The 23,782-nt window shown below is 41.0% G+C and overlaps 1 protein-coding gene across 3 annotated transcripts in view; it reads right to left on the bottom strand.

Moving 5' to 3' along the window:
- Positions 1-336: 336 nt before the first annotated feature.
- The window catches only part of LOC112915455 (uncharacterized), a 112,203-nt gene continuing 88,757 nt past the window's right edge, over positions 337-23,782 (bottom strand). For all 3 annotated transcript variants that reach the window (XM_072736646.1, XM_025992818.2, XM_072736647.1), the window contains exons 9-13: positions 15,908-16,065; positions 14,070-14,112; positions 12,034-12,220; positions 2,713-2,848; positions 337-751 (exon numbers count right to left, since the gene is read on the bottom strand). In XM_072736646.1, coding sequence (XP_072592747.1) covers positions 652-751; positions 2,713-2,848; positions 12,034-12,220; positions 14,070-14,112; positions 15,908-16,065 — 624 coding nt within the window. In that variant the 3' untranslated portion in view covers positions 337-651. The remainder of the gene's footprint in view (positions 752-2,712; positions 2,849-12,033; positions 12,221-14,069; positions 14,113-15,907; positions 16,066-23,782) is intronic.

Below are 23,782 nucleotides of genomic sequence, written 5' to 3'. Positions count from 1 at the left end.
CAGTGTGACCGATCGATATTCAGGTAATAATTCAGATAGTAAGATGATGCATGCCTTTGAGTTTTCTCCCCTGAATTTAGCCTAATTCTTTCTTTATTTTATAACAATAATTGTTATTATTTTCTGTCATCTGGGAAGTCCTGGAGGCACTTGGGCCAGTCCATTGTGAGATAACCTAACAGAGAGGACCTTGTTTAGCTGAATTGTTTACTCACCATTTGAGCCATTTCATTTCTGTGATCTTAATTTTTCCAAATATCAGCTTTCCACATCATGGCTTGTAGGCATTCTAGGAAGCCTACAGTCAATGGACAGAGTGGAGCATTTAGCAAAGAATACAAAAGAGAAAATAAATCAAATTTTATTGTATTTATGCTTTCAAAAGACAGGGGTAAGGGACATACTATATTTTGATGCTAACACGTACAGCCTGATGGGCAAAAATGTGGGGGTATTAAGAATGTTGTTATAGATTGTCAGGTTAGATTTCCGTGCTTTGGTTCAAAAACAAAAGTATAATCTTACCACAAAGTTTTAGTGTATCTGAGAAATGCTCAGTTGAATGCTATATAATGAAATCATATTTTTGTTTCTTCCCATATTGGTTGGTGATGATTTTGTGGGTCCCTTCTCTTAAGATTAGGGTTTCTTTCACATTCTAGTCTCTTCTAGAGGTCGATTCATGAAGTCTTGAATAGCCTGATGCAAAGGAAGCCACTTTTTGATAGACATTTTCAGAGCTGTAATCCAGCTGTAGAAATAACAGTGCAGGCCAGGTCATTAAAAAAAAAAAAAAACTGGTTGAACCGTAGGAAGGTGAAATGTTAAAAAAAAAAATCATTCACATTTATTTCCTAATTGTTTCTCTGGGTGATTTAATTTGAAATTAATATAGTAAACCCTGATTCTTTGGTTTGGACTGAACAAAATGGTAAAACACCGAATGTGGACTATACAAATAAAACTATGCTGATGTTGTAAATAGGATCAGAAGAAGGTGCGATGTCTGTAAATAGTGATCACTGGAGCTATGGGGATTTTATAATTGTTTCTATTTAAATTTCAAGTTCAGTTGGTCAAATGTATAGCAATCAAATATTGCCATAAGGGAAAAATATTCCTTTTTGCATTTGTACTCATAGCACACTCTGCAGGTTAGCTCCCCCCTTTTCCACTCCCTTCTTTTCATTTTATTGGATGATGTTTTATAAAATGTACCATATATAATTTATTCTCAGGGTATTTTAATAGTATTTATTTATTTATTTATTTATTTATTTATTTATCTTTTAAAGAATGGTTTGGGTCAGATACACTATGGTTGTAGGAATTCTAGAGACGTAACTAGGATTCTTTCCAGCACAGTGTGTCAGGAACATGAATAAGTCAATGTGCTTTGTGATTCTCTGAGAGGGGAATATGATTTGTATCATTTCTTAAGCTTACGTAACTATTTTTGGGGAGTAGGGCATCTTGTGAAGGCAAAATTCCACGAACTACACTTTGTGAAACTGCTCTTATGCTTTGAAATAGTTCTCTAGTGACTCAGTATTGTTTCCTATTGATAATGTCCACATATGGAATTGACAGTGAAATTCAACTATTTGGCCTCCACCCATAGAGAAGCCAGTTGATTTTATCAGACAGGAGTTCATTTCATTGACCCTTTTTCTAATATGACAACTGGAGCCTTACCTTCAAAGGAACCATCTTAGTCCACCACCCAGATTGTGTAGCACCAGCCCAGGGAAAGAGATCTTGGCAAAATATCTAGCAATTCTATATTCATTAACCTCCCACTCCAGCCTATCCTTAGGAATGAGTGGAGCAGACAGGGTTTACATAATGGGAGAAGGCCTGGGGAGACTCTTCCCTTCCCTAAATGGTTACTTGCTGGAAGTCCTGAAATTCTACTTTTAGAGTTTTATTTCTTTGAGTTAAAGCAAGGTATTTGGTTCTGGTAAATACTCCTGAAGATTTTACCATGTCCCCTGTTTTAATAAATGACTGAATTTCTTTATTGATCTTTTTAACCTAATTGGGAGAAAGCGTCTCCCAATTGGGTTGAGGTGAGGGATGGTCTTCAAGCAGGTGAGGATAGGAATGGGAGATGGAGGACACTGGATGTCTTGGGGATTGAAATTAGATGGAGGAGGATTCTCTGAGTCTGAGAGAATACTTCCTCTGCCTCATAGTTTTGTCTCTGTTGACCATACCGCCCTTTGTTCCCTCAAGCCGTCATGAACCCAAGCAACCATTTGTACATGCCACGCTGGATAGTGAACATATTGAATTATATAGGTGAGTTCTATATCCTTCAGTGGCTTACAAAAAAAACAAACAACTGACCAAATTCCAATGAGCATATCAATAAAGTTATATAAAAGGAGGGAAAGCAGCAAATCTGAATTAATAATTTTAAATATTTACAGGTAACTGTAGGTAGATTTTTTTTGTGTTGAAGTCTAAGCCACCATCTTGGGAAGAATGGTAGACTCCTTTTCCTCTTAAAAAAAGTACTTCTGGAAGAGTCATCTTCTATGCATTAAATTTAAAAAATCCTGAGGAATATTAACTATGGAGATGATGCAAAAAAAAAAAAAAAAAAGGGAGAGAGTTAACTGAAGATGCAAGTTGAGTTGGAAAGTCAAGACTTTTGCTATCAAGACTCTTGGCAGATGAAGAAAAAGAAATATGCAGGCCTCGACTTACCGTTGGTTTTCGGTCTTATTTTCTGCACAGAAATAGAAAGTCTTGAACTCTTCAGATGGAGGTTTGAGTTCAATTACTGACTGCTTGGAGCTTAGGGTCTGCTCGTTCACCCTATATCCTTGTAAATACAGGCCACCTACAGAGGGTGAAAGGAAAAAGCAAATGAGAAGAATAGGGAAAGAGTAAAATGGAGAAAAGGAATCTGAAAAAGCACCAAGAAAATTTTGTGTAACTTCTTGCAAGATACATCCACGAAGGCAAAAGAAACAAAAGCAAAAATGAACTATTGGGACTTCATCAAGATAAGAAGCTTTTGCACAGCAAAGGATACAGTCAACAAAATCAAAGACAACCTACAGAATGGGAGAAGATATTTGCAAATGACATATCAGATAAAGGGCTAGTTTCCAAAATCTATAAAGAACTTATTAAACTCAACACCAAAGAAACAAACAATCCAATCATGAAATGGGCAAAAGACATGAACAGAAATCTCACAGAGGAAGACATGGACATGGCCAATATGCACATGAGAAAATGCTCCGCATCACTTGCCATCAGGGAAATACAAATCAAAACCACAATGAGATACCACCTCACACCAGTGAGAATGGGGAAAATTAACAAGGCAGGAAACCACAAATGTTGGAGAGGATGCGGAGAAAAGGGAACCCTCTTACACTGTTGGTGGGAATGTGAACTGCTGCAGCCACTCTGGAAAACTGTGTGGAGGTTCCTCAAAGAGTTAAAAATAGACCTGCCCCACGCCCCAGCAATTGCACTGTTGGGGATTTACCCCAAAGATTCAGATGCAATGAAGCGCCGGGACACCTGCACCCCGATGTTTCTAGCAGCAATGGCCACAATAGCCAAACTGTGGAAGGAGCCTCAGTGTCCATCGAAAGATGAATGGATAAAGAAGATGTGGTCTATGTATACAATGGAATATTCCTCAGCCATTAGAAAGGATGAATACCCACCATCTGCTTTGACGTGGATAGAACTGGAGGGTATTATGCTGAGTGAAGTAAGTCAATCAGAGTAGGACAAACAGTGTATGTTCTCATTCATTTGGGGAATATAAATAATAGTGAAAGGGAATATAAGGGAAAGGAGAGGAAATGTGTGGGAAATATCAGAAAGGGAGACAGAACATAAAGACTCCTAACTCTGGGAAACGAACTAGGGGTGGTGGAAGGGGAGGGGGCGGGGGGTGGGGGTGAATGGGTGACGGGCACTGAGAGGGACACTTGACGGGATGAGCACTGGGTGTTATTCTGTATGTTGGTAAATTGAACACCAATAAAAAATTAATTTATTAAAAAAAAAAAGAGGAATCTGAAAAAGCACCAAGAAAATTTTGTGTCTGCAGGAACCTCTAATCCAGGTGTCTCATTTTGCAGATGAAAAAACTGAGACTCAGGAGAGTCTGTAATTGAAGGGCCTCCACTAATGATTAATGGCAAGGCTGGTAATGAGGTAGGATTTCCCCATTTCCATTTTTGTGATCTTCTCACTGCATGTTTAGTATTTACCTTTGGGTTACTGTGGGTCTAAACCATCTACTTTGCCTGGAGGACACATTTTGAAATAAATTTCTTGGTATCAAAGAGTGACACCTGTACTATCACATTAGAAGAAAATTAAGTAATATTTGCTTGGACAAAACCATTAAGACACCCTTCCTGAATAATGAGATTGCCAGCAGTTTCTAAAACCAACTCAGATTCTCACCTTCTTTGTGCATATGCAAAGCATATTTAAAATATGAACCCACAGGGTGATATGAGGGAGCCAACTTGAATTCAAATGAGAATGAATGACTGGTTTTAGAAGATAATTTCTTCCCCGTGGTCTTTTGAATCCATGTTAGTGGATATATGTTGCTTGGCCTGAATTTTGTTTCCATTATTTGGGGGGTAGGGAGAGCATATCAGTCTGCAGGAAGATGCTGAAAAAGCAAAACCTTTTGTGTCTTGTAGTGTCGATGCTCTGAGGTATACCTGAGTCTCCTATCGATGATTAGATGTTTGAATCTCTTCCTTGCTCTTGCTAACTCTTATTCTAATCTCCCACTCCCCGCCCCAGGATCCACTTCAGTGCCCTATACTAACAAAATACCAAAATCCAACTTGGGTCACTGCTCTCCCTGACAATTATCCTATGCCAGTAAGGGACTGGGAAGGGAAAATTGAGTCCCTTTGCATACGACTCCTTTCATTTTCCTTTTAGTTATATTTGGTGCCATTGCACACTGTCCAGAAGCCATAGTTTTTTTTTTTCTTTTTAAACAAAAAATGGTGTTTGGACTTGAAAATGTGTTTATTTTATAGATGGGGTTTAGATGCAGTGCTAAACTAAAACTTTTTTCATTTAAAAAGAGCCCATTTCAAAGCCAACTTCTAGGAAAGCATTCATTTTAGAAATGGTTAGATTTTTCCCCCCTTTGGTAGGCCCCAGTAAAATGGTGTTTACCCTAATCCGAGAGTGAGTGCTATCTTTGTGTTAATGGACACACCATAAAATTCACACATTTGCAGTGTGCAAGCAATGATTTTTAGTTTATGGAGTTGTGTGACCATCACCCAAATCTAATTTGAGTACATTTGCTTCACTTCAAAAAGAAACTCTGTGTCCATTTATCAGTCACTCCCCGTTTGCTGGCCCATCTGAACACCAGGCGACCTAACCTCCTTTCTGTCTCTATGGATTTGCTTTTCCTGGGGTGCTCAATATACATGGAATCATACGATATATTGTCTTTGTGACTGGCTTCTTTCATTTAGTATGATGTTTTCCAGGTTTATCCATGCTAGATCATATATCAATTCCTCATTCCTTTTTATCCACAAGAGATATTCCATTGTGTGGATATACCACATTTTATCTACTCATTAGTACATTATCTACTCATTAGGACATTTGAATTTTCTTCATTTTTTAAGCTATTATGAATAATGTTATGAATATTTGTGTACAATTTTTGCACAGGTCTATGTTTTGGGGGATATACTAGAAGTGGAATAAGCAATGTGCTAGATGTTTCAGGACTAAGGGTCACCTGAAGACATATCCACGGATTGGCTTGCTGTCTTAAATCTCTTCTCCCAATAGTAGTACAAAGTTTTTCTATTACTGCACTGGTTTCTGACTTCTTTCTACTTGTGAGATTTCCCTTTCTCATGTTTCTGAGCAGACATGAATATCCTCTCCCATCCCTACCCTCTTTGAGAACAGATAGAAAGTTTTGTCCAAAAAGATGTGTGCCACAAACAGGAAAGTTCCTGACCCCTTTTCTAACCAGTTACAGGGTAGAAGTGATTGGCAGTAAAGACATCCGGTTGCAACCCCATTACCTCATTTGAGGTGACTTCACTGGGCCAGTCTCTCTGGATTAAGTAGCAGCAGTAAATAGCAAGCTGGCACAACATTTGGACAGAAATTTCTCACAAGAACCTTGCAAGCATTAAGTGTTCCATTTGTTGCAATAATGTAAAATATATCTGAGGAGCACACACAGACCTTGATGTGATTTATTCAAGAACAATAGTTAACAGTCACGATTTGTTACTTTCAGCTTTTGCTGAAGAGAGAGAGAGAAGGGAAAAGAATCATCAAGTACATGGTGAATGACTTGGGGCTTGAGGGCTATGAAGAGGCATTTGGCTAAAGGGTTTCTGGAATATTCACACTGTGGCTTTTTAATATTAGCCAGCACAGGCAAGCCAGTAATGCATATCGTTAAGGTATGAGCACTTTCCTTGACAGTAAGCACGGACTTCAGGGAGCTGACTGGTGCTATTTCTTCAACCCTGACAATACACATTAGAGGCCTACTTATCTAGCTGGAAGTAAGATGTGAGATTCGCATCTAATGTGGTTTTCACAGGAAATTAGAGCCACACATGTACTTTCCCCTCATCTCACTGTTATCTTTCCCGGCCTTCTCTTTGTGGCTCCCAGGATTGCCTCACTACCTCAGGTGACTGTTAGAGCCAGTAGGTCATGTCCCAAATACTACAGATACGTCTAGAAGTGAGAAATAGCATAGGAGTCTCCTGGATCTCTCATCAAGAAGAGAAATCACTGGAATAAAATCAATATAAAATGAAATGGAAATAAAACAGTAAGGCAACTGAGATGCTGTGGTTGGGGGGTGGGGTAGGGTCATGTGTCTGAGAAGTGATGGTCATAGAAGCCTGAGTCTTAATAACATAGCAACTAATCTGGTAGGCGGAGGACAAGGATAATTGAAAGGAAAGAACCTTTTTTAAATACCCTAAGGTACCGTATGTAAAAGAGACAGTGTTTTTGTACCTGAATATTTTCCAACCTTTTTGGCTGTGATCCAAAGATGTTAATAAATACAGAGCTCTCCATGTTTTCATACAGTTGGCCCAAAAGTTTTGTGAAACACTGTGATGTACCATGATATTTTCTATTCAATTAAATTCTATTCTATTGTGTTTTTAAGTACTCGTCGCAACCTGCTACGTTGACTGCATGACTCAGTAATGGGGTAAAAACGTGTAGTTTGATGATTAATGCTATAAATAGCAACCAACGCCTGCTTCACAGTGCTGGAGAACAAGGACAAACAAGGGTGAGATATGCAAGAGCCAAGCATAACTTGGACAGTACAAGGAGGGGAGGAATTAGTAGATCAGCGCAAAGGTCATTCATTGAGCATTCATCCAGAAGAACTGAAAATAAGTATTAGGACTCTGTATAATCTTTATGAATATAATTATTCTAATTCCTTGCATATAGAAATGATTACATGAAACTGAGTATTTTATTTTTTATTGATTGATTTATTTTAGTGCCTGTTCATGGCACAGCATAGGTTCAGCCATTCTCGGTAAATTTCTCTACTGCCTGTCCTCACAATTCCTGGTTGTTGTGATAAATAGCTGGACTACACGGATCGTGACTATGGCAGTCAATGTGCCAAATTCCAGAGACTAGATACCCAGCACTTAGGACTACTTGTTTGAGACTTGTTTCTGGCAGAGAGTGCTCTCTGTAGCAGTATGGCTAAGAGTTTGGGCATAGGATTAGGGTGACATTTGTTCATATTTTGTCACTTAACAGCAGGGGGTGGGCACATCAGCATGTTAGTTAACTTCTCTAAGCCTTCATTTCTCTCATATAATGGGGCAATAACAGTGGTGGTTTGCAAATATTGGCTTTAGATAATGAACATAAAATGCTTATCTAAGTCCTGGACACATAGGAAGCATTCAGTGATACATGCTAACTTTCTCCCTCCAACCCACCTGAGCAGTTGATCCAGTTCTCTAACGCCCCCACCCCCCGCCAAAAAAAACCCCAAACAGACCATGTGGCTCCCCAGGGCAGTGATTCTTAATGGACAGTAGAGAGAGGCATTTCTATTTTGGGAACTTCCCACCGGAGATTTGGATATGCCTCCATGCTAGCTTGGGTTTCTTTGTGCCATATCATTGGCTATGAGCCTCAGGTCACGATGCATGTGAAAATGTACAAGACTGGAAAAGACTCTTCCAAAAAAGAATGTAGACCTCAGCTCAAAATTCCAGTCTGGGGAAGGGTAAAGCACTCCAGAAGAGCTCCTGCCCAGCCCCTTCATGCTAAAGAAGGGCGAGCTGCTGGTTAACCCTCAGAGAGCTTCCATCCAGACCCAGCAGCTGTCAGGGTGACATATAGGAGGTGGCAGGAAAGTGCATTTTCTGGAAGAAGGTGCATGCTCAGGCAAATTGTATTTTTTATTCGAGAAAGAGTAAAACCATGTAAAACTCAAATCACAGGCCTCTATTTTAGAACATGGCCTAGATATAACATATTCTTTTGGAATTTCAGTAAGAAAATGTTCTTTTAATCCATATTTAAGATAATTGAAGCTAGAAATGGAGGGCCTGTGGACATAGGAATATTTAAGATGTACAGCTGGGTAAGAATGAATGGATTTGGATTAAATATTTTTATTAGTCACAAAATGATATATTTTCAAGGAAGGGATTTAAAAATAGATAGAAATTAGATGACTTCTTAGGGCTAGAAAGAGCGTGAGATAGCCAAAGGGCTAGGCATTTGATGGCCTGAGTTCTGGTTTTGCCTTTGAATTGGCTTTCTAATCTTCTAACCTTTCTCTATGAAGTGAGGGGAAGACAAACTACTCACACTTCATGGGAATGATGGCCATTTGCAGTAATTTGATTGTTCATTCATTAAAAACACATAAATATAGAGTCATCTTTGGAGCATATGGTCCCTTAGAAGAGATAAGATGGCCATCTAGAGGTAACACACAAGGTAGAGGGCAATAAGTGTCACAAGATGGGTAAGTGTGGAAGTTCAGAGAGGGAAGATGCTTTGTCGGGGACCATATGGGGTTGCTTTATAGCAGAGATGGCTGGTGACCGAATAAGCATTTGAAGGACAGTGGAATCTGGCCAACTAGTGTTGAGGAATTGGTAGGTTTAGAATGGTTCCAGGAGGAGGAACTAGCACAAGCAAAGATGTGTTGTCAGAAAAAAGAAGATGTGTTAAGGAAATAGAACATGTGTGTTAACGAAATAGAACATGACCATGTTTGGTTAGAATGCAAGGTGCTCTAACACAAGGATTGGAAAAAGAAAACCAGAGAGAAGGATTTTGGGACACAATATAAATCTCTCGAGTGCTCTGGAGGTAACAAAGAACCTCGGAAGGTTCTGGAAAGATGTGTGAAATGATTGGAGCTGAATATAAAGAAGATGTCCATTTTTTCTTCCCTGTCTATCTTTTTCTTTTTGTTGGTATAACTTAGGCTACCTGGGTTCAAATTCTATCTTTATCATGTATTATTAGCCAGGGGAATGTGAACAAATGATATAACCTTGCCAAGCATCAATTTCCCTAGTGGTAGGTGTGATAGTAACCTATCTCATAGGAGGGTTATTGAAATTAAATGAAATGATAAGAAAAAACACTTAACAGAGGGACCAGTACAAAAACTATACTGACTAAATGGTAACTCTGCTTTTGCTGTTCTTATTTTTAGGCCATTTATTAGTAGCCATTTTCTAGCTCTCCAACTAGGACTTTCCAAAGTAGGGCCTCTGACTTTTCAGAATCAGGGAAGCCACCTAGGGCTGTCATTACTGTTTTAAACTTGGAGACCTCTGGGCCCTAGGGGTTTGGTATTTCAGTTTGGAGTGAGCTGAGCATTCAGTCCTAAACATTTCCTCTCTATCTCTGGAAACAATCTCTTAAAAATGAGCTTCATTGATTCAGTCATTAAAATGATTCAGACTTTTGCAGTGATTATTTTAATTAATTAATTAGCTAGCTAATTGATTTATTTTAGAGCGAGAAAGAGAGGGAGACCTTGCACATGGAGGGGGGGACTAAGAGGGTGGGAGAGAATCTTAAGCAGACTCTTTTCCTGAGCACAGAGCCCAACTCAAGGCTCAATCCCAGCACCCTGAGATCACGACCTAAACCGAAACCAAGAGCTAGACCCTCAACCAACTATGCCACCCAGGCACCCTTGCGGTGATATTTTATAACAAAAATCCCAGTCCATGACTGCTTTGGAGGTTTGTTTTGTTTACCTTCATTCTCATCCTGGTATCAGGTACTTAAAACTATGGATTTGGTATTGAATAGGAACAGCCTGTTCGAGAAGTGCTTAGAGATGCTGGGTCTCTCTGAATAGTTAAATAATATTTCGGGTTATGTTGTGACGCTCTCAAATGGAAAGGTGAGTAAGTGAAAGACAATCACTGTTTCGCTCATCCTGAATGAAGGGAAATGGAACATAGTGTGATGTTCGCCTTGTACTTCTTTCATACTTTCCAAGGAGGCTGAAATGGTCACCAGATACTTCCAAGTTGGCATGGCTGTCTAGCTTAATTTAAAAATAAACATTAATGTTAAAAAAAATTACTAAATGACTGAGATTCCAGGATGTTTACTACTACTAACTATTTAAGGATAACTCATTTGGTGAAAAAAATCCAACTGCAAATAAAATGCCAATAATCTCTTTTGTCAAAAATTATAGGAAGGCTAGGGGTGCTTTGCCGGCTCAGTTGGTAGAGTGTGTGACTCTTGATTTTGGGGTTGTGAGTTCAAGCCCCATGTTGGGTATAGAGATACTTAAAAATGAAATCTTTAGGGATGCCTGGGTGGCTCAGCAGTTGAGCATCTGCCTTAGGTTCAGGTCATGATCTGGGAGTCCTGGGATTGAGTCCCACATTAGGCTCCCTGAAGGGAACCTGCTTCTCCTTCTGCCCATATCTCTGCCTCTCTTTCTCTCTTTCTGTATCTCTCATGAATAAATAAATAAAATATTTTTTTAAAATCTTTTAAAAATTACAAGAAAAATAATCTCTTGATTATTTTTGATTCTTGATCTAATTGAAAGCAGGCATACTTGTTTTATTAAATTATATTGCTTATATACCCATTTTGTACATACAGCTTTTAAAATACACAATTTAATCAATATATAAGATATATACATTTTGTATAGAAGGGCTTTATATGTAGAGCAACCCCTAATAGCAGTTACCTCATGTAATCTTTCCAACACTCCTGTGAAATATATAGGTGTTTCTATTTTACAAGTGAGGAAAGTAAGTTCTAGGCAGTTAAGTAACTTGCCCAAAAAAATTGACAGTTAATGTTATTTTTGTTACTCACTTGTCCAGCATTGGGAATACTCTGAGAAGGGGGAGTTACTGCCCCAGAAAGCTATTGCCACTGATTCTGAATGTCATCAGTGACCAAAAGAATGAAGGAGTTTATTTTTTGCTTTTCGAGGCAATGAAAGCATGGGATAAAATCTGCAGGAGCTGGAATTAGCTTGGCTGTGTTGAGATCTCAGCTTCATTGTTGACTACTTGTGATCTTGTCAAGCTAAATAGCCTCCCCAGCTAATTTTCTTATGTGTAAAAGGGGAATAATAGTAGTATCTCTTCATTGGATAATGAACTAATTATCTTTAATTAATTAGCACCCAGGCATCCCTAAAGATTTCATTTTTAAGTATTTCTATACCCAACATGGGGCTTGAACTCACAGCCCCAAGATCAAGAGTCACACACTCTACCGACTGAGCCAGCCAGGCACCCCTAGCCTTCCTATAATTTTTGACACAAGAGATTATTGGCATTTTATTTGCAGTTGGATATTTTTCACCAAATGAGTTATCCTTAAATAGTAGTAATTAGTAAATGAACTAATTTAGGTAATATAGACAGTACAAGGCTTGGTAAAAGGTCCATAAAGCCAGGCTGTCACTACTATTATTGTTGTAATGACTATTATTTCAAGCGAAAGTTGAGTCCATACCTGAAGCCTGGGTGGAGCGAATGCTAGCATAGAGGTACAAGCAGCCGTCCTTCAGAATGCAATAGTGCTGGACCCACATATCTGTGCTTCTGTCCAATTGGTGCAAAAGGCCCAGGCACTCCGGGTTCTTGATAGCCAGGGGCGGAAGGCTACTGTTGTGCAGAGTTACATCTTCCCAGACATGGGTCTGTGGGTGTAGCACAAAGGGATCATCTGAGTGGTCGCCCTGTGCGGGTGGTCCCTGACTCCCAGAGCCAATGATACCAGCACAAAGGCTATTTGACTTCAGAGAAGGCACTGCTCTAAGTGATTCTGTTGCTAAGGCAATCGAATACTTGAGCAACTCTCCAGAAAACCTGAATTTATCCAGGGGCTATGGAGAACTTCCTTTCCATGCCCCTTGACATCCTTTCTCTTTGGTTTCTATTCTAGTGCGAGGAAAGCAAAACAGTATCAGTGGTATGTAGAAAGGATGTGGAAACGGGCCGCCAGCAAAGACTATGTCTACGCCCTGTCTATAAATGCTGGTCCCAATGTGCTATTTCACTGGCCATTCGGATTGTCCCCTGAGCCCTGTTCCTGGCATGTCTACTGTGTCTAACAGCAGCCCTTGGCTCCTGCTTCACTTTAGAATTCCCCTTTGTGCAAAGGACCAAGTTACATGCCCCAGGGCAGACTTGGTATTAGGTTCTCATGGTCAATGATATGGAAGGTTATGATAAATTGAGATCTTCGCAGGGGGTGGGGGCCGGTGGGAGCTGTGGGTCCACAGGCCTGAGAGGCAGGCTTTCCTCTGTAACTTGACCTGAGGCAGGGGACACAGTGCTTTATCTCTTTATCATAATGCCCTGCCAAGTGCTGGCCAGTTTCACTTCTTTATTTGGCTTCATTTTTGCTCTTTCGTTTTAACAAGGCGTTCCACAAGATTTCAGGATGCAGAGCTGACTGTATTCTTTGCTGTGAAATGGAAGCCTGCTGGGAGTTTGGGTGTTCCTTTTTCATTCTGCTATAGATGCTCTGAGTGCATTAGCAGAAGAGATCCCTCTGAAAAATATCAGGCTCATTAGGATGACGCATTGGAGAGATGGATGAGTGTATTGAGCATTGTGTTCCAGGTAAAATGAAACACAAGTCCTGCTGTTTGTCATATGATGATGCCAGTGATTGTTCAGAAAGGACAGTTATAGGACACAGGGCAGTACATGTAAGCTCAAACAATCCAGATTTTCCTGAATGTACAAGAGCCAGAAGATAGGGAGAGAAGATAATAGATTGTAAATACCTTTTGCTTGTCTGGCATTTTGTAAGGAAATGAGCATATTTAAAGGTAATCTATAACCTTACTAGAAATGCTGTTCATAGCATAAAAATTAAATAATTGGGTATTAAAGCAATCCCAGCCCCTCGCCCCCCCCCCCCCCCCCCCCCCCCCCCCGTGAAAGCTCAGAAAGTGGGGTATCAAATATCTTAGGGGCTAAAGTGATGCTTTACCTGTTGATCTCATGAAGTTAGCTATCACTTTATAGGTCAAGCCTAACTCTAAAAGTATATTGCTTCAAGTCTGGGAGTTTTGCACAGGTAGGAGCTGCGGAAGGTGGGCTAGTACGCATCCTAAACAAGGATATGAACACTAATTCTGAACATAAGACACTCATTTTCTAAGAGGCCGGTCAGCCACCAGCACTGTCCCAAGATGTCCCTGAGACCTTGTACTTAGGGAATGAAAAGAAAACAGAAGCAGGGGTTTAACCTCCTGGACTGCTCTATGTGAAACGGAAATCCCACCCCAATTTGTGACTACCCAGCGAGTTCACGGAGAGAAATGTCACGCAAACTCAGGAAAATAAAAAGAACAGCAGGAATGCAAGTTCCCTCATAGAATCTGAATAGAAAACCCTGTTAGCTTAAAATCCTCTTTGCCAGCTTTTAGAGATCTGAGAAGTCCTAGGGTGAACTGCATGACATCTGACTTGATCCTTTCCCCCTCGGAGAGAAAAGCAGAATGAAGGCTGAGATGAATACCACGGATACCTCACCTGGCGGACAGGATGGGTTGCTTTGTCCATTGCCTCAAGCCACCTGCAAGACAGTAAGATGAGAGGCTCTCCGGTGGGGGCTGGATAAGAATCGTTTGGAGGGGCTTGCTGTTCTCTCTGGAAACCCATCTTCCAGACAGAACCGTCCTGAGGCTCAGATATATCTCACAGATCATGGTTAAAGGCAACACATTCTTGCAAGATTGGTATTACTAGAGGCCAAAATCCCACCCCCTACCAGGCATATTTAAAATAAATCACTGTTATCCTTCTCCTTGCCTATAGTTCAATTAGTGCCTAAGAGAAAATTCATCCATTCTTTTTTTTTTTTTTTAAACCAAGGTGTGTGAATTTATCACCACTAGCAGAGCTGGTAACAACTGGTGTTATGAACTGGAAGGCACTGGCCTTTACAACATGGAAAGACTGGCAGATAGTCACTGTCCTGAGCTCCAGCCCCAAGTGTTCCTTGGACGCAGTGGCCACCTTCAGGACACCATTTCGTACCCCTACTGGAGGACTGAATTTCCTTAGTCTTGTCTCCTCAGCCCCTACAGCCTATCCGTCCCACCTCATTTGCCAATCTCTTCCCATTTTCTTTTAAAACCTGTAATTTTCAATGAAACCCTCTTGCGTGCTCTCTTCCCCAGAGTTTGACTTATTCCCTCTGCCTTCTTTGGTTCCATTTCTTCTTTTGCAGGCCTGTCTGATCTCATGCCACACTCTTTAAGAACTCCTCCCTGGTCCCCACTTGGAGAGATCCTCATTCCCTACGGTCAATTCCCACGCCATTTGGTCTTCTCCTCTAGCACTTCTTAGTTTCTATTTTGCATTACAAATGTTCAACTGAATGCCCTATCTTCTTGGTTCAGAGCTTGTTTGAAGGCAAGAATTGGCACATAATCATACTAATCATCTGTGGAGAACTTAAAACGGTGTCTTGGGCACATCAGCTAGCCCACAAATATTTTTTCCATGAATTGAAATACAATCAAGTTACTGTTATCATATTTCCCTATTTGTCCTTTAAAGCAACATGCATTGGAACAAACAATGTTCCACAAATAGGAACAGTATTTTGTTCGCCTAAGAGGTTTCCAACCTGGCCCTCCATTTAAAATTGGAGCTGAGTCCAAATTCTCTTACAGAGACGTGCCATTGACACTACACACTGTGGACCTTTATCTCTTCATCAGTCTCCCTTACTCCATGCTCCCTTCACCCTGAATTAGCAGCCCTCACCCTGAAATGTTCAGCTGGCTCACTGGATTGACTGATGATCTCCATTCCCTTAGGGTGATACACTGAATAATGATCTAAGCCCCTACTTGCTCGGAGGTTGTAGGCCACCTTCTTAGAAAGCCTGCACACTTCCCCCCTCCAGTTGAGTTGTATGCTTAAAAATGTCAACTAGATCCATTCCCCCACAAAACTGCATTAATACTATTTATTTTGCTCATCTCCTCGTGGTGTGCTAAGTTGCAGCCCTACTACATTAGTTTTATACCTGGGACTATCCATCTGATTAGCTTAAAATATATAAATTTGATAACTTTGAGAAGCTAGATGTGAACTATGATGGTAATAAGCTTTTTTAGAAGATGTGGAGTTATGAGTTAGGAGATGTTTCTGTTCTTTAGCAATTCTGTTAGGAAAAAGTGGAGGGGGGGAACAACGAAGAACCGAATTTCCCATTCCTTAGAAAAAGTTGATTGGCTCATGCTGTGAATTTGCCTTTCCCTTCTCTACTTCCAATCCCCCAAATCTATAAAGCTGCTGTTGAAGAAGCATTCCTCTGCCCCAGGTGAAGCTGGCAAGATCAGAGATTAATGAATTACCTTTTCATTTCTTGGTTCGACGTTGCACAGAGGCAAAAAGTTCGATTTCCAGACTGAGGCACACAGTTAAACACAAATGGTTTTCCCAAACTGCTATCCATGCCAACTTCTGCACCTTCTAATTTTATTATTTCCAGAGGCGGGCATTTTCCTTCATCCTAAAATTAATAAGGAAGAGGTTCAGCATGGGCCTTGTGATTAGTCAGGTAAGGAGAAAAGGAGTCAGGGAAGGAAGACTAAATTATTTTTAATTGTTATAAACATATATATTATTTATATATATTTAAATACATATATAATACAAATATATATAATAAGAATACTTTTGAGTTGACTGTATGTTCTGAAATGAAACTATAACCCCACTGAGTTTTTCTTGATTATGTTCTCCGTGATATATTACGTGAACTCCAAATCTCCAGCTATGATATTTTTCCACATCACTTTTGAATGGACTCTAATAATATGCATTTTATTTATGCCATCTGGGGAAAGTTGAATTAATTATTAATGCCCATTTTTTCCCATGAGAAAAAAAATAAGAGAAATTCACTTTACAATATATGTGGTTGGTAGTGACATGAGATCTTTAATTTCTACGATGAACATGTATTCCATGTGTATAGTGTCAGGCCCTCTTCTACGTTGTTCACCTCTCTACTACAAAAAAAATAAAAATAAAAAATAAATAAATTGTTCACCTCTCTTCGCTTTTCTTCACAAATGCTCATGAAGTCATTGCTTTTATCATCTCTATTTTACAGATGGGGAAACTGCAGCACCAAGAGAATAAAGAACACTTCTCTTTAAATGACAAATAATTCTGTGGATCAATATTTTGTTATATTTATTTGACAATTCCATCTCAAAACATCCTGTTAATCCTATCTTTTCTAAAAACAGCTATTTTAAGGTCTAATCCCTATACCCTGAAGTCACAAACCGTATGGGTACCACTCAGTGGTTGTTCTAGTCAGTGTAAAGAGCTGTGAAACCATTGCCACCATCTAGCTTTAGAACTTTTCCATCACCCCCCAGATCTTCTTTGAGCCCATTGGTAGTCAGTTGCCCCCCCTTGCTCCTCCGATCATAGGCAATCACTCATCTGTGTTCAGCTCCTATGAACTTGCCATTTCTGGACCTTCTGTGGCCTTTGTAATTAGCTTTTTTAACTTAATGTAATGCTTTCAAGTTTAATCCCTGTTGTTGCACGTACTAGTTATTCATTCCTTTTGATTTCCTGTTATATGGATATGCATCATTAGTTCATCCGTTCATAAGATAATGGAGCTTTTTCTTTCAATTTTGGACTGTTTGAATAATGCTCCTATAAACAGTTGTGCACGAGTCTTTGGGTGGACACATGTTTCCATACCCTTCGGTAGATTACTAAGAGTGAAATTGCTGGGCTGTAGGGTAAGTTTATCTTTAACTTTACTGGAAACTTCCAACCCATTTTCCAAAGTAGCTATGCCATTTTACGTTCCCGTAAGTAGTGTATGAGTGTTCGGGATTCTCTCTATCCTCACCAATGCTACGTAGTGCTTATCTTCTTCATAAAGCTGCTGTCCTACTAGGGGTGGAGTAGGATCTCCCGGTGATTTTAATTTGCATATTTCTGATGCCTGATGGTGTGAAGCGTCATTCAGACCAGAGGTTCTTAATCAATTTTGGTAATGACTTTAAGATCCAGATGAAAACCATGGACCCTCACCCCAACCCCCCCAATACATGTGTGTAGATACATGCGTGTACATGAATGCACACATGTGGGTCCATGCAGATACCTAAGTGTATACATGTGCATGTAAATGCATATGGGTAGATGGACATATTATTTGACGAAAGGTAGTATCTCAGAGTGTTATGGCACTTTATAGAGCATTTCCATGGCTCTGTCTTTTTGTTTTTTATGACTCTTCTATAAAATAGGAAGCCACTAGTATCCTCATTTCCTAGAGGAAGAAAGTGAGTTTCAATGATGGACCCCAAGGTTACATAGACAGAAATAGACCTTACACACTGGCCTTCTGACTCTGTCTTCCACACTACTTCTCCCATGTGTCTGGCTTCTTGGGCCATGGAAATTTGGAAGTCTGCTGGATCTTAGAGCCAGCTATTTGAAGGCCGTGGTATTCAACATTTTGGGAGACAAGAGTATTTCCTGAAGCCATGAACTTTTCCAGGATAGAGACAGAGATGCAGAATTTTGTTTCGTTTCAGTAAATATAAGGAAGGTGGTGCATTTTGCAATAATTGTGCATGGTCAATACTATGACATTAAAAGCCAGAAGAATATATTTGTATTTGCTTTCTTAAAGACAAAGGCTTTATGTGCCTATACATAGTGGCTACTTACTGATACCATTTTCTCAGTAGCGTTGCAAACTACAAAAGGACCTAGGGAAACAAATAAAGCCTGGGAATTTTATACTCTTGAGAAGTGACAGATGCGGTCATTTTCTGCGAGCAAACGTTCACTGGATCTGCTTTCTTTGGGCCCAATATATAGATAAGATGAAATGTCGGTCTCTGAGTATTAGCACCGTCAGGTTCCTCTAGAGCGACCGTGTTCTCCACGTCCTTTGCTGTAGGAGAATGCACAGGGTGACACTCGTGTGGCATGTGGCACACAATCAAGAACAGGAGCTAAAGACACTTAGGAGGCTCTTTCTCCTCTGCTCAAGTAGCAGCTATGTGAGAAGAATGAATGATTGATGAATGGACGAGATTAAAGAATGAATGCTACCGCCTCTTGCATGGCCTCTCTCCTGGCCCAGATTCCATTTTGACTAATCTCAGCTGCTGCCCCATTGTCCATGGTCAGGGGCCTGCTGTGGCCCTGGAGGCAGCTGCGGAAAGACCAAGATACAGAGCCTGAGTGGTGGGTGTGGGCACTCTTGCAGCTGTGTTGACTCATCTTATTCTTTTCTCCCCGTTTCACCCATCCAAGAACTTTAAACTCTGCTCTCACAGAGATACAGAATTTGGGAAAGGTTCTCCTTTTAGTCTAATCCTAACAGTCTCTAGTTCCGTACTTCCTGAGCAAATGTTTTCTAGAATTAAGAGCAACTGGAACCTCCATTTTTGTCTTACTGCCATGTCCTTGGGATCTTCAACTTTTCCCTTCAGCAAAACTCAGTCCCTCCGTTTAATTCTTAAATGGCTTCTGTTTGATTCCTTCCCTCTGGCTCTGTCAGAGGTTGTCAGAAAGTCTCACTTATGTCAGTACTGAAAACAAGAAAGATTTCTTTAAGACCGGTTTCCCCACAACTTCCTATTCTCCTTCCCAAGGCATGGAAAGGCTCTCGCTTCATTTTTCGCTTCCTGAGCCAAAACAGAGGTCCAGCTGCTTCATGTGTGCAAGATTGAGGAGAATAGAAGGGATGCTGAATAGAACAATACCATGGAATTTTTTAGTGAGGTCCAGAAGCTTTCGACTGGGAATACAGGAACTTGGGCTGTTGATGCCAGGTGGTCTTGGATAATGTTGACATTGCCTATGGTGGAAATAAGATTTCTATAGAAATAATTCCAAAGGTCAGACTGCTCAGAAAAGGGAAATAGTAAATAATAGTAACGACAAAACCCAACTCAGAGTGAATCTACTTCTAAATTAAATTATTTCTATAAAGAAAAATGTGGACAAGGACATTTGTCTCTGTCCCGGGCTCTCTGGTAAAATAAAATTGCCTACAGAGGTTTTTTAGTTATTTGCTTTGGTCAAAATTTTGGTTTAAGCTTGGTAGAAATAATTGTGTGGTTTTTGCCTCTTTGTCTCTGGACAGGGGAAAATGTGGGGACCTTATACCAGCATGCTTCACTTTATCTGAAGGCACAGCCGTGAACATCTACAAACTAAGAAAGAGGAAAAAGGCATCTTTAGCCATGAAAAAGAGCTAATTCTCAGTGGGGAAAACAGAGCCAAAATAAATGTAGAGGGAAAGAAAGCATGTCCTAAAGCAAAAACAGCACATGAAAGGTGCATAAAATACACATCTAGAGTGCTATATTTAAAGCTAGCAGACTGAAGCGAAACTGAAGAGTGAGTATCTCTTGGAGCCTTATTAATGATGATCAGAGCCTTTTATCTGTAGGCAACAGTTTGGAGGCAACCCCTCCTCACTGGTGTCTGAAAACCATCACTCTCTGATAGCTCTGAGGCCGTGGCCTCCGTCCATGTCATAGCTGATTGGATCAGGAGGGCGGCCAAGCCTGCAAAGGCAAAAAGGAGAGATATGGGAGTACTCCTGCCGTAGTAACACTGGCTCTCTCCATCCTCAATTACCTGGAAGTCTTGACCCTAGGGACTGCCCTCCCCTTGTGACACCACTCAACATTATTACAAACGTGTATGTAGGTATTTATTTATTTATACTCTCCTCTTCCCCCCGCCCCTCCAAGTAGAACAGAGGACGCCAAGTACAGCGAGCATGCGAGTCAAACTCTTGTCTGTGGGTGCTACCGGGTTCCCTGTTGAAGCTTTGTGAGTTTAACATTTCTCTTTCTGCTTTTATCAAGAATTTGAGATGGTGACAGCTCAATCCCCCGGAGTTGCAGCTACTCTTGTCTGAATAGAAGTACAGTTACTGCTCTTTCCCTGCTTTTATGGTGCCTGGCGGCCACCAACACCAGCAGAGATAACTGGCTGCAAACTCGGAATTTCGTGCTTTTCCTTCTCGGTTCGCCTGGAGTGGGAACCGTGCTGCAGGCATGATAAATACACGCTGGCAGCATCATGTTGTTTGCTGGCACCAGGGAGATCTGGGGCTCTGGGAAACACGGGCTGCTTGGGGGGCTGGAGGAGTTGGTGTGCACACAGACGGGCTGCCCCGGGAAAGTTAGCTAAGTGGGGGATGACATCAATGTCAGGGTCCCAGCCGCCTGGGGCTTTACAGTGTGGAAGTGTCCTTTCTGGCCTCATCACCCGTCTCCTTGGTCACCATTTTCCTTGGCTCCTCCACTACCCTGAGAGCCTAACCACTACCACCCGAGCAGAGCAGAGCAGAATGGGAAGAGGTTCCTTTGAGTCCTACTCGTGACCTTTCCAAAGTTGTCGAAAAGTGTCCAGGTGAGGTGTAAAATCAAGATATTCTGTGTCTTGAGCTCTGTGACTGAATGTTTGCCCTACAAGCTTTCCCTCTGAACTCAGGGTATGTTTTGGTTTGTAGATGGATTCTAGGGCCAGACAAGCTGGGCTTGAATCCTTACTTCTGTGGCCGTGGGCAACTTACTTAAACTCTGTGCTTCACTTCCCTTATGAAAGAGGATTTAGTTAATACACATGTAAACTGTTCTGAACACGACCTGGCGCTTCGTAAGTGATGTATAAATGTTAACTTTCATTATTTTGATTTTTCTTTCTTTCTTTTTCTTTTCTTTTCTTTTCTTTTCTTTTCTTTTCTTTTCTTTTCTTTCTTTCTTTCTTTTCTTTTTTTTTGTTAACTTTCATTATTATCTAGAAATTTGATGAAAGTGGAGAGTAGGGACTGGAAAACTTGTTAATCGGAAGTCTTTTTCCTTTAAAATTAATTTATTAAGGAAGATCTTATTTACTTATTTGAGAGAGAGAGTGCACAAGAGAGAGCCTGGGGAGGGGGGCTGAGGGAGAGGGGGAAAGAGGGAGAAGCAGGCTCCCCACTGAGCAGGGAGCCTGATGTGAGGCTCGATCCATCCCAGGGCCCCGGGATCATGACCTGAGCCAAAGGCAGATGCGTAACCCACTGAGCCACCCAGGCGCCCCCCAAAGAATCTTTAATATGGGTGTCAGAGTAACCTTATTGACAATGAGTCCTTATATCTGCCTTTTTTTTTTCTCTCTTTAAGAACCACAGGTTACATGAACAAGGGGAAGGCCTTCATCTCTGGGAATCTCAGGGTCCCCATTTGTAAAACGGGGTACCAGCACCTTCCTTTATAAGGATAAAACGAGATCATCCGTGTAAAGTGCACCTAACATTGAGGTTTTTTTTTTTCCCCTTCCCACCTCTGGGGTCCAGTTTCAAGTGTAAATGGAACATTGGCACAATATCCTTAGGACTCAGGATGCTGCTCCAGACCCAGCCGTGGTTACTACTGAGAGGGGGGCTGGGCTGGTGCATGGGTGGGGATGGAGCTGGAGTAGAGGGAGAAGGCAAAGAGGGGAGGAGGCTGTGTGATCTCACTGTTTTATCTCAGAAAGAAATTGTGATGATCTTGGGCGTGGCTCCTGGGCCTGGATTCCTGTTAATCTGCCCCCTTACTCAGAGATTTGGAGGATTCAGTGTTTGCCCCGTTATGGTTGGACCTACAATCTCCCAGAGCCCACAGGGAGAGGCTGTTGCAAGAGCCAGGCACCTACTAATGGCTCTCTCTTCCTCTGTGACCCTGTCCTGGGGCAGCTGCCTTTGGCCCAGTCCTGCCTCGATTAACATCCTTGCTGTAATGAATTTTTTTTCTCCTCACTATCCTCCCTCCCTCCCTTCCTACCTCCAATGCTGACTGAGTGCTTTGGAACTTTTTGCCAGACTTTGTGTTAAGCACTAATGGGCTAATTTTTAGCCTTAGACTGATTTGCTGGGGTTCAGTCTCATTCTTTTTTTTTTTTTTAAGATTTTATTTATTTATTCATGAGAGACACAGAGAGAGGCAGAGACATAGGCAGAGGGAGAAGCAGGCTCCATGCAGGAAGCCTGATGTGGGACTCGATCCCAGGACCTGCGAGTCACGACCTGGGCCGAAGACAGATGCTCAACCACTGAGCCACCCAGGGGACCCCAGTACTTGTAATCTCTTATTCAAAAGACTGTTTCGTGTGGGTATTATGGGCCTGGGTAGATGCAAGCTCCCTGTGAGCAGGGATTATGCATTTTTTCCCCCAGATAGTAGCTAAGACAGGGCTGGATCCAGAAGAAATACTCAAACACACAATGACCAAAGCAGACAACTGCCAAGGAGCCCATAGTCCTGGTGTCCAGCACCAGGGTCTTTGGGTTAAGAGTGTTTTGCTGTGTTTCTTCACAGCGATGGCATAACCTCTCCAGAGACAAGTTTTCCTAGTTCTATTTTCGGAGAACTTTTCTCCTCCCTGGAACCATGTGAAGTGCACTTGTCGGGCGGCTTTGGCCTTTTCCATCCTTGAGTCCTCACCAGGATAAAAGACTGGCCCTGGGAGACGTGCTACTCAGGGCAGACAATAGGTAGAGCCAAAGGGTGGTCGTGAGGATGGTGCTGCGCGCCCTGAACCCTGGTGCCCTGGTGCTGGCGCTGGTGTGTCGGGCGTCCCTCCCTCCCTAGCTGCTACCCAGGGGTGGACAACGCTGTGGGCTCCTTATCTCAACTCAGGGCATGACCGTGCAGAGTGCTCTTGGCAAAGCTGTAATTCCGAGAACTTGTTGATGATTAGTCCTTTCCCCATGATGTGGGCAAAGAGCAATAACATAGTGGAAAGTGTTCACTGTCTAGACCGAAGCTTTGGGCTAATATGTTGGTTTAATTTGTGACCCTGTTCCACTTTTGCACAGAAGTAGAATTGACTAGATATTAATTTTCCCTTCAGTGGAAAAACATTTAGAACCTCAGTGCTAAATGGTATTTTCTTATAAAACGCTTTAACTCTATGAGCTCTACTTTTATTCTACTTCTACAGATAAAAAAAAAAAAAAATGAAACCTGTCCCAGTTTTGTAGCTTAGAGATACTGTTCTTGGATTGGAGACTCTGATTTATTGGAAATATTATTGAATATAACAGCAATAAGAATGGGTCTCTTTAATTCTCTTCCCATTTGTTCCAAAGATTTTGCTAGATGCTTTTATATATATATAATATATATAGTTATATATATAAAATTATATAATTATATATAACTATATATTATATATAATTAGATAATATA

This window comes from Vulpes vulpes, chromosome 14, assembly GCF_048418805.1.
Source record: "Vulpes vulpes isolate BD-2025 chromosome 14, VulVul3, whole genome shotgun sequence".
NCBI classification, from domain to species: domain Eukaryota; kingdom Metazoa; phylum Chordata; class Mammalia; order Carnivora; family Canidae; genus Vulpes; species Vulpes vulpes.
Note: the sequence above shows the minus strand (reverse complement) of the source record. Positions and strands in the feature narration are given on the sequence as shown.